General features: G+C 38.1%; 1 protein-coding gene across 1 annotated transcript; it reads left to right on the forward strand.

The window, feature by feature from the left end:
• The first annotated feature begins 3,161 nt into the window (after positions 1-3,161).
• On the forward strand, positions 3,162-11,492 carry LOC108261278 (Fc receptor-like protein 5). Its single transcript, XM_053681411.1, has 7 exons — positions 3,162-3,192; positions 6,122-6,157; positions 6,299-6,547; positions 6,680-6,952; positions 9,458-9,736; positions 10,259-10,366; positions 10,462-11,492. Exons 1-7 carry the CDS (start codon positions 3,162-3,164, stop codon positions 10,518-10,520), a joined length of 1,035 nt encoding a protein of 344 aa, XP_053537386.1. The 3' UTR covers positions 10,521-11,492.
• Positions 11,493-11,720: the final 228 nt, after the last annotated feature.

The raw sequence follows: 11,720 nt of genomic DNA on the forward strand, positions 1-11,720 counted from the left end.
ATGTGTGATAAAATCCTGTGTGTGTGTGTGTGTGTGTGTGTGTGTGTGTGTGTGTGTGTGTGTGTGAAATGGAGCTGTGCAGACCCACGTGTGCAGTCTAGACAATGACTAAACTACTGCGTGTGTGGGGAGATGATGTGAAGTTAACTAGATGGGCGGAGTGTGAGTGCTGTCTTGTCTTCTGTCACACAAACTTCTATGGGAGGTCCAGATGACTTGTAATGAATAATGAAATAAGAAAAAGAGAATATAATATTATTGTGAATGAAGCAGCTTCACACAGATATAAACCAGTCAAGTTCATCTCACCAAATACTGTAATAAATAAAAGGGGTAGATCAGGGTGCCCAATACGTCCGGTCGATCTCAAAGGAAGTGCTGGTAGATCTCCATTAAAATAAAAATAGATGTTATGATGATGTAGAGGGCAGCCAGTCTGAGATCTCGTCTTTTCTCTCACCATGCGTGTGCGATCAAACGCGCCAGCGCTAAAGACTATCGAGCGAAATCACTGAGTTAACTTTCCGATTTATTCCTCCTGAAGAAAGGGTACAAAATGAGAGAGGTAGCGGGATCAAGCAAGAAACCGAAGACTCATCACTTCCATGCGGAATGGGAGGATGATTTTTTTCACGATGTCATATTCGAAGTGCGTTTGTCTGATCTGCCAAGCTACCATTGCTATTCCCAAAAAGGGGGATGTGGAGCGGCACTTTAGGACTGTTCATAAAAACTACGATTCTCACGACTGACTTCAAATGCTAAGGCGGCCACCGAAGCGTCGTTCCGGGTGAGTCACTCCATCATTAAACACAAGAAGTCATCCCAAGACGGAGAGGTGATAAAAGAGGCATTCGTAGACGCAGCTGACTCGTTGTTTCGGGACTTTAAAAACAAAACCGAAGTATTATCTTCAATCAGAGCTCTCCAGCTATCAAGAAGTACAGTTCCACGGCGCTGTGAAGTCATGGCCGAGGATTTGACACAACAGCTTTGGAAGGACATCACAGACGGCGCGTGTTTCTCACTGCAATCGGACGAGTCTACGGACGGAAGTGATACAGCCCAGTTGTGCGTTTTTATTCGGATGTTGTTTACAGACAGGACTGCAGAAGAAGAGTTGTTAACGATGCTGCCCATGAAAGAAGACACGCGGGGAGAGGACATTTTTCAGTCTTTTAAAGACTTCATTGACGAAACCCAGCTCCCAGTGTGCAAACTGATATCAGTCACCACGGACGGTGCGCCCGCAATGGTTGAGCAGCGCAAATGGATTCATCGCCAAGTGCAGGGAAGACGATGCTTTCCCTGACTTCCTGAACTACCACTGCATAATACACCAACAAGCCTTATGCGCAAAAATGCTGAACATGAAAGAGATCGTGGATGTGACAACAAAGATCGTCTGTTCTATACGTGCTAGATCACTTCAAATACAGCTGTTCGTGCGCATCTGGAGAAGGCAGACTGCGACCACTCTGAGCTCCTGCTACACACTGACGTGAGATGGTTTAGTAGGGGTAAATTCCTGCAGAGATTTCGAGAGCTCTGTCCGGAGATAAGCGAGTTTCTTTTTGCATGATATTTTTACATGATATCCAGAGAATTTTTGTGAATTTTTTGAATAAAATATAAAGGTTTTTCACAGCCTACTTTGCTCATATTTACCAAGGGTGCCAATATTAGTGGAGGGCACTGTATATCATGTTTTTACTTGCAGTACCTTGTAGAGCCAGTAGGTTCACACAGCACAGACGAGCTCCAGATGTGCAGACTCCAATCTATGAAGATAATGTTTTTGCAAATGGCAGTGATACAGTTTAAGACTTCCTGCTTTATTGTGTAGTCTTATCTGAAAACTGTACACAACTGCACATTATCTCACGTCAGTCATTTCAGATCTGATTTACATTAAAAAATAACCATTTATATCTAGCAATGAATGTTGTGATTAATTGACGTTATTACACAAAGAGTTTATTTGTTCTTATTTGTTCGTCAGCAAATATATGATTTTAAATGATTTTAATGATTACACATTTTAAATGATTAGCAGTTAAGACATGAAACATTATTGTGGTTTGGTTTCTATTGTAGTTGAGCTGTGTGAGAAATGAGGAAATGCTGCCATTCACATTCTCAGTAAAGCCACAATTAAAACAGAAACACCTGCTTGTTCTCACTCTAGTTTCTGTGGTAAACACTAACAGCACTCAGTGAGCTCAAGGTCCTGGTTCACTATGGTCATTAAAAATTTCGGGGACACTTCTTGTAAGGAGTAGGGGTATAACCATGGTGTCCTGGCGAAATTCCCTCATTGGCCCTTATCTATCATGACACCCTAATAATCTCCATCTCTGAATTGGCTACATCACTCTCCTCTCCTCTCCACCAATGGATGGTGTGTAGTGGGTGTTCTGTTGCATCATACACACTGGTGGTGGTTGAGAAGACCCCCCCTTGCCCCCCCCCCCCCCCCCCCCCAATGTAAAGTGCTTTGAGTGCCTATAAAAGCACTGTATTGCTCTAAGGAATTATTATTATTATTATTATTATTATTATTATTATTATTATTATTATTATTATTATTATATACAAATAAAATGGATGAAAATACATACAGGTTTATTGGAAAAATCTAAGTCTTGGAATCCCTTTCACTGATCACATCTAGGTTGTACATTTAAGAACCCCATTTTGAGACTAGCAGAAGCCCTGCCTCCCAGCTTCATAGGAGGTTCTGACATCATGTCCAGTGAACTTTTCTGATCTTTATGGACTGCATCAAACCCAAAACCTGAAGTAAATCTGACAGAATAGAAAAATTTCTTGATTTAGGAAAGACCTCATTCTTTTAAAAGAGTTAGCTTGCTTATTCAATCAAACGAGATAAAAAGCTTTATAGAAAGGTCCACTGGATGTCTTGTTGAGATCAATCATGAACCTGAGTGAAGTAGCAGAGGAACTGTACAAGTTCAGGAGTTGAATAAAGTTATGTTCTGCAAATTGTTGTTATAATTTCTGGGTTCACATGAAAAGAGCACATCAACTTTGACCAGAACGGAAGTCTTTCTGTCTTTCTCTCTGTGTGTAAGAACACAGGAAGTGTAGTGTCTTTAACACAGACCACTGATCAGTCAGTCCTTCATCAGAGTGACAGGATGGAGCTCCGTCCACTCCGTGTGATGATCTGTGAGTAAATGTTTTCTTTGTGTCTTCATTAGAGTGAGTGGCGACTTAAAACAATATGTTCAGATGAAGTCTAATGTCCTGTGTGATGAGGTTAATATGTGATTAGAACATTTCCGTAAGAGTCTCTGATATGATTGTTGGATCAGTGTACATCCATATCAGTTGTGTGAGTTAGTTCATTTGAGTTGAGCCCTTGTGAGAACTTTTTTTATTGTTTGGTTACTGAGGTTAAGGTAAGGGTTACATTTATATGTAGAATAGTGTTAGTTAGTTGCATTAATAATGATATCAGTGGGAGCGTACAGTACAGTCCCCTCTGAAACTATTGGAACGGCAAGACTTATTCATTTGTTTCTGCTGTACACCAAAGACATTTGGGTATGTGATCAAAAGATGGATTGAGACAAGAGTTTAGGATTTCAGCTTTTATTTCCTAGTATCCACCAATTGGGTGGTCTGAAAGAAATGTGCTATGTTCTACGTTGTTTAACACGTCTACATATAAATACCAGGAAACAGAAGCTGAAACCACACGCACAATTTCCTCCAGCCCAGATCCGGCCCACACACTGCAAACCGACACACACTTTTTTCCTCCAGCCCAGATCCGGCCCAGACACTGTAAAGTGAATTATATTGTTTTATTTGGCCCGGGTCTGCCCCAGACTCTGTAAGACAGATCTGGCTGAGAGTCGGCTTGGTCCCCGGGCCAGAAACTGCTAAATGTACTTAATTTTAGTAGGGAAACTCAAATTCAACCATTTGATAAGATTAAGGGTTTTTATTAAAGATTAACAAATACACTACAATATGAACATTTATTAACAACACACTTTTAAAAACAACAAAATAACAAATAAATATATTTACAGTATATTTAAAGGCAAAACAAATTCTCTCTCACACACACACACACACACACGCACACACACACACACACACACACACACATACACACAGCTTCCAACTCACGCACACAAAAATTCAACCACTTAAAAACATCAAGGACTTTTATAAACAATTAAAAATACAATATGAACAATATGAATTCATATAATATGAATGTAATATGAATATTTATTAACAAATAACAAAATAAGTTAAAGAAATATATTTACTTTTTGTAAAGAAAAGACATATAGAGAACATACAGTTGCGATCGGAAGTTTACATACCCCTTGCTGAATCTGCAAAATCTTAATACTTTTAACAAAATAAGATTGATCATAAAAATCCCATGTTGTTGTGTTGTGGATAAAAAATGTCTCAACACAAGATTCTCATCTCGCAAGGAAGGCCTTAATTTTAAGAGAACCATGAAGAGAGCCAGTTATAAGGGTGGCTGGGTCAAACTGCCCCCCCTCGAGATAACAATAAGACCAAGATCCCTCTAGATTGTTTAGTCTCCTCCACTTTCTATTCTCTAGGTAAATCAAAACTGAAATTTCTGATGCCCTGGGTAACTGAAAACTCTGGTTTCTGATTATCTGAGTAACTAAAAACTCTGGGTTTTTATTTTCTGGGTTATTAGAAATGCCTGGGTTCTGATTTTATGTGTAAATTGAAACCCCTGGTTTTGATTCTATGTGTAAGTGAAATAGCCCTTTTCTGGAACATAAGAGTAAGGTAAATGAGCTCTTTTTAACCCTATTGGTAGTGAGATCATAGTCTTCTTGAAACATATGGGTTATTTAGTGTGTAAATACAGTATAAATACTGGAGCTTAAGCTCAGGGTATTGGAATCACCTCTGAGAATTCTCATCGGTGTGGATCTCGTGTGGTGGAACGGAACAATAAAGCTGGACCCTTGCTTCTTCTCACTCACGGCTGGTGTATTTTTTCTATCTCCAACTGGGCTCAGAGGTAGATGTGAGTATTGGCTTCTAAGTTGAATTTTAAATGTTTTTGGGTAATAGGCTAAATTTGAGCCAACAGTTGTTTATTTAGTCTTGTCCTGAATAAGCTATTTCACAGAACAGATGTTTACATATAGTCCACAAGACAATGGCTGAGTTTATGAAAATTACCCCGTTCAAAAGTTTACACACCCTTGATTCTTAATACTGTGTCGTTACCTGGATTATCCACGAGTGTGTTTATGTTTTGTGAGAGTTGTTCACGAGTCCCTTGTTTCTCCTGAGCAGTTAAACTGCCCCCTGTTCTTCAGAAAAATTCTCGAGGTCCTGCACATTCTTTGCTTTTCCAGCATCTTCTGTATATTTTAGCCCTTTCCAACACAGGCTATATGATGTTCATATCTGTCTTTTCACACTGAGGATGACTGAGGGACTCGTACACAACTATTACATAAGGTGCAAAACATTCACTGATGCTCGAGAAGGTGACACGATACATTAATATTCAGGGGGGTGTAAACTTTTGAACAGGGTGATCAGTTTAAATTGTTTATTTATTTAAAGATCCTATTTTTTCCATTTAGTACTGCCCTTCAGACGCTAAATAAGATACTTAAACTGTGTGTGTTCATTAACCTGTGTGTGTTCATTAGCCTGTGTGTGTTCATTAACCTGTGTGTGTTCATTATCCTGTATGTGCTACTGAGCTCAGGTTTTTCCTGATATATGACATCATCCTGCAGGCTGTATGTATTACACCACAGCTTTAGTGCACAGCAGCACCTTTGTCATGTGAGACACAGAGAAGGAAGTGTGTAATCCAGTTTCAGATTAGCAGATGTGGATCAGATTAAACATGAGACAGTAATGAGCAGCATAGTGACCTGAGTGAAAATAGCTTTTTCTAAACTTCATTCATTATTGAAACAGGTCGATATATTGCATTTCTTACAGCTGAAGTGAAACTAAATACAGATTTTTTGCAGTTTATGGCATTGTTCTCATTTGTCTTCTTAAAGAAAAGAAACAAGTCAGCGTTACATCATATTCTCTGTTTCTCTTCCCTTTTTAGTGCTTATTTCACTTATCCGAGTCGGACAAGCTCAAGGTGATTTATACATATTTTATTGCCTATGTTGTGTACATGTTGGATTTGTATTAAGGTGGAGAAGATTGTTTGTACATTGTCATGCAGAATGTAAGTTGTTTACATTGACAGTGTGTGTTTGCTTTTTAACTTTTCCAGCAGTGTTTAAACCAGTTCTGTCTGTGGAGCCGAATTCACCTCAAATATTCAGAGGAGAGACGGTTACACTCACATGTAGGATTTCAGGATGGAGTGGACTGTACTACTGGTACAAAGATCGTGGTTATAGTCACAGATCTGCTGAAAATTACTACACTATAAAAGTATATCAGAGTCATAAATACAGCTGTTACGGGTCTATTTATGGACGGTCAACGACATGGAGTAATGAAGTGACTCTCTCAGTGATCGGTACATGTCTGATCTTACACTCCTGTAACATGCACTGATACACATAATCATTACAAAACACACTGATTAAATATCAGATGGTCAGAGAAGGGTGTGTTTGACTGGTTTGATGTATTTGTTGTAACTGTACAGAGAGACCAAAAGCCGTTCTGACTCTGCAGCCTGATGGACAGATATTCAGTGGACAGGAAGTCACTTTCACATGTGAAATACGAGGACATGCAGACACTGAGTGGATGTACAACTGGAATAAAGATGGTGTCCAAATATCCTCCTACACTGAGAGCAGGAAATATTCATTCACTCCTGTAGAGTCTCTCAGCGCTAAATACACCTGCAGCGGACGGAGAAGAAGCGACTCTCAGACCTCAGAGACCAGCAACACTGTTACACTCACTGTGTCAGGTGTGTGTGTGTGTGTGTGTGTGTGTGTGTGTGTGTGTGTGTGTGTGTGTGTGTGTGTGTTAATCTCTTCCTCACACCAATATTTATTAACTTCAGCATCACATCACTACATGCAGTGTGGATTAAAGTCACAAGATTTATTTAAAATGTCACAGATCCGGAAAAAAAACAACGTTTAGTTACTTATCCTGTGTCTAGTAATGAGTAATGGTGTAGTTGTACATTCACTGTGTTCAACATTCATAATAGTGAACACACTGATGAAGATGAATTCATTACAACTCCAGTGTGTTTGTTCAGTTATGAACAGTTTATTAAATTAATTCCATGTACAGTATATATACAGTATAATGATATTATAAGACCATGTTGTCCATGTGATAAAGTCACACAACTGTAACTGTTTAACAAATGCTGAATATAAATGCATTATTAGACACAAATCATCTGATTAAGATGATAAAACTCTTGTTGATGTTGTAAAGAGGAAAACTTTAATATCATCATCATTTCATATCAACAGAAAAACCCAAACCGACTGTGAGAGTGAATCCTCAGAGCTCCGTCTACACTGGAGACAGAGTTACTCTGAACTGTAATCTGCTGTCTAATGGATGGACTGTTCTCTGGTACAAAGATCGAGTCCAAGTAGCTGAAGACACCAACACACTCCATGATACAGTCTCTAATGCAGGAGGAACAGTGTATCAGTGTAAAGCACGCAGAGGAAACTACGACTCAGAGCTCAGTGATCCAGTTACAGTTACAGTTAGAGGTACGTCATGCTTTCTACTCTCTCACTGCATGTTTTAAGTTATTTCTTATTATATTTTAGATATTTATAAAGCCTGTCATTCATGAACAGTAGAGCAAAAGTTAAAGTACCGCTGAGTGTGTGTTCATCAGGAAGAGAATCTCTGTTATAAGAGATACAGACTATCAGATATCAGTGTTATGTAGGGATAATAAATCTCATGGTAGTAGAAAGATGGAAATTATAATTACACAGCACTCATGTTAATCAGACTCATGATGGTGTTTATAATTGTAACTGAAACACAGACATTAGTGCTGAAACACTCACTACAGAATATTAAATTATGATCAATATAGAAAGAATGTACAGTGTGTGTCTGATACCAGAGGCCTTAAAGCTACACTGTAAATAAATCACCTGCTTCGTCTCTATAAGTGCTGACTAATCACTTTGGAAATCATGCATAAGAGACCTGGAGCCAGATCACATCAGGATCTCGAGTAATTGTAGGATTTTTTTCTTTTGCTCCACTCTGCTTCCTTACCAATGACCAAAACATGGAATTATACAGAATAAAATGTGATGTCATGAATCACCTTTCATTTTATTAAACAGATCTGAATAATACTTTACTATAAATACATCTAACACAATACCAAATGATTAGAATCAGGATCTGTTGAAGACGCTGGACTTTTTGGTGCAAGTGGTTATAACTTGTCCAAAACATTTACATGTGTAATGTTACATTCTTCTCCAAAATCTTGTAAACTCTACACACTGAAAATCAATCAATCAAAAGTATACTAATTATTTCAGGAAATATTTTACTATCTTTGTACAGCGCTCCCAAAACCTGTGGTGTCCATAAATCCTGATGTACAGGTGTACAGACGAGAGACTGTCACTCTCAGATGTGACCTACAGGATGAAGAGGACTCTGACTGGATCTACAGCTGGAATAAAGATGGTTCTGGTGTCAGTAGTGAACAGGAGTACAGAATCAGTAGTGCTGAAACATCTCATGCAGGTAAATACACCTGTAGAGGAAGAGAGAGAGGAGGCTCACACTCCTCACACACCAGTGATGCTGTTACACTGACTGTATCAGGTGAGTGTGATCATCTCCTCAGTACTCATTAACCTCAGCTTCACCTCAGCACTCAGTACTGTGTAGATTAGAGCTGCACAATATGCATACAAAGTGTGATATGCAGTAAAGATGTTGGACTTTGAGATGATGATGTGAAATGCAGTCGATGAAGACTACAGAGGTGATTTTTATTTATTTGCTGACTCAATGTTCTGCAAAATGCTGAACATGAAAATGTCCCAGGTTTATCCAATAATAAATAATATTAATGGCAAAATGTCTCTTCTTTTATTATTACTGCATTAAGTGTAAAATGAAATAATAAAATGCATTCTGCTGGTTCAAACATTTTATATTGAAGGATGTTTTAAATAACAGTCAAACATAATGCAGTACATTTTGTCTTTAAACTTTTTCTAGAATAAGAGAACAATGTACTTCACATTAAATCTACTCTCACAAAAACTAAATTACTTTCATAAATACCACAAAATAGTTTGATAGATATTCATGAATAATTTCACTATGACAGGAGTCTTTACAGTGTATCAGTAATAGTGTGTTTGTCTGTAGTAGTGATTAGTGTGTTAAACACTCTGACAGCAGAACATGAACAGTTAACATCCTGAACTGTGTGTTTCATCTCCAACTGCAGAAAAACCTAAACCTGAACTCACAGCAAGTCGTGAAGGAGCTGTACTGAAAGGAAACTCCGTGACTCTGTCCTGTACACTGAAGCTGCAGTCTGCTGGATGGAAGTTTTACTGGATCAAACCCACACAGAGCACTGAGACTGAGACTGAGACTGAAACACACCACTACATCTTCAGATCAGTTAGTGTCTCTGATGGAGGTCAGTACAGGTGCAGAGCTGGTAGAGGAAACCCAGTCTACTACACACACTACAGTGATGCACTCTGGGTAAATGTTACTGGTGAGTGAAAAAGGTTGGCACTTCTTAACAGATTTTTATATATTATTACATACGTGTACACTGCATCATCACTAATTACTTAAATATAAAGCAGTTATAGTATTATAGAACTCTACATTATTGAAGTATATTTGTATTTGCAGTGTTAATAATGTTATCAACTAGCTTATCAGTTCATGCTAAACAATACAGCACTGTCCAAAAGTCAGTCTGATTTTTATTTTGTGTTTATTTAGATGTTTATTTTTATGTCTTCTACATTATCAGTAGTAAAGCACAAATATAACGGTCCTAATGTTCAATTAAATATTCCAGAGAAACGCTTGTATATGGTTAAAGAAACATATTAAGTTTCAGACACCTTTTCAGACTCATATCTTGAAATTTGAATATTCATGAAACTTGTATGTATTAGATCTATGGCCTGTTCATTTATGCTTTATATATGATTAATTATAATTTATTATTAGTATGATTATAATTATTTTATTATCCATGGAATTTTCCCTCCTGTTCTATCAGATGGAAAAGCTGCACTGTCGGTACTGAAGCTCCTCAGCAGTGCAGTAGCGGCCTCTCCGTATGTGCTGGTGACCATCATTCTGGCAGTGAAATGTTACAGAGCTCGAAGTAAGACCTCACAGTGTTCTTCATGAGACATAAAATTAAACCCTAACATTTAATAAGAGGCTAATTTGAAGTGTTCATGAGTGTGTATTTTACAGCTGACCCTGATGAGGACAACAGACCGTACAGAGTGATAGAAGCTGAAGCGTCTGTCTGAGTCTCAGGTTATTACATTATTTTATCATCTAGCTTTTATATAACAGCAGCTCCCCGTGCAACAGAGAACACTGCATTTAGCCCATGGAGCTGTAACGTGATGAACGAATGACTCTGACCCGAAGACTCGAGAGCTGAATTAATCATTTCTGTTTCCGGGGAACAGATGTGAGAAATGCGACGTGACAAAAGAAAGAACGACTCGGATCGGGAGGTGAGGTGAACTAACAGACTGTATAGCCTGAAGACCTAATGCTAAGCTATTAATTAATCATTTCTGTTTCTCATAATTTGGCCTTGGCTGCAATAGCCTATACTTTATTTTTATTCCAAATGTGATCAACGTTTGCATAAGTACTAGATGTGTTGGTGAATTTAACATGTAACATTTTAATTATATTCTGCTGAAATGAAAGAAATGACTTCAAAAAAGATTTGTTCATTTTGCTGAACGAGATTCAAAGATCCGAGTCAGTAAAATGGTCCGAACTTCCCATCACTACTGCTCACTGCAGAGCCAAATAGATGGAGCTGGACGTCTAGCTCCACCTCTCTTGATCTAGTCTAGTAATCTATGGATCTAGTCTAGTTCCACCTCTATGGCTCATTTCGCCACCTACTGGCTGTTAATGTCAATGCAAGCCCTTCATTAGATCAAACTTACCTAAAGGGGAAAAAATGTTGATTGTTAATGCACGAAGGTTAGGTCAAAGTAACCATGAGACTTGCATGGAACTGGAGATGCTGGCATAGCTAATATTGCCTTACCTTTCTTTAACATTTTTCATGATTTCATGATTTTTCTGCACTGTTTCTGTGACAAACTGCATGACCAGACTACCTTCTTTTTTCCCCCACTGTATTAAGGCTATGTAAGCTATTTGTGAATTTTCTGTCATATGTGATTCATTAATGTAATAAAGTATGCTCCTAATATGCTCTTTGCTGTTAAACATTGGAACTGAGTTACCTTTGCAGGTGTGATAAAAAATAAATAAATAAATAAATAAATAAATAAATAAATAAATAAATAAAATCACCTATCTGCTTGTCTTATCTCTTTTGTTGCTTTTAAATGTACACTTAGGGCCTCCACCTCATGAAAGAAAAATGAATGCATGTACAACGAGAGTATCATTGTGAATATAATTTAGATGGAAATATGTGAACACAGTTTTGGATGGAATTGGTCCACGTGTGA

Source organism: Ictalurus punctatus, chromosome 7 (assembly GCF_001660625.3).
Source record: "Ictalurus punctatus breed USDA103 chromosome 7, Coco_2.0, whole genome shotgun sequence".
NCBI lineage: Eukaryota > Metazoa > Chordata > Actinopteri > Siluriformes > Ictaluridae > Ictalurus > Ictalurus punctatus.

What these genes read in the sequence shown, in the direction of transcription:
- LOC108261278 (XM_053681411.1), top strand. Translation starts at nt 3,162, where the DNA reads ATGGAGCTCCGTCCACTCCGTGTGATGATCT. An exon ending in TCCACTCCGTGTGATGATCT is followed by an intron (nt 3,193 to 6,121) that starts GTGAGTAAATGT and finishes TTCCCTTTTTAG; the next exon opens with TGCTTATTTCACTTATCCGA. An exon ending in GAAATGTTACAGAGCTCGAA is followed by an intron (nt 10,367 to 10,461) that starts GTAAGACCTCAC and finishes TGTATTTTACAG; the next exon opens with CTGACCCTGATGAGGACAAC.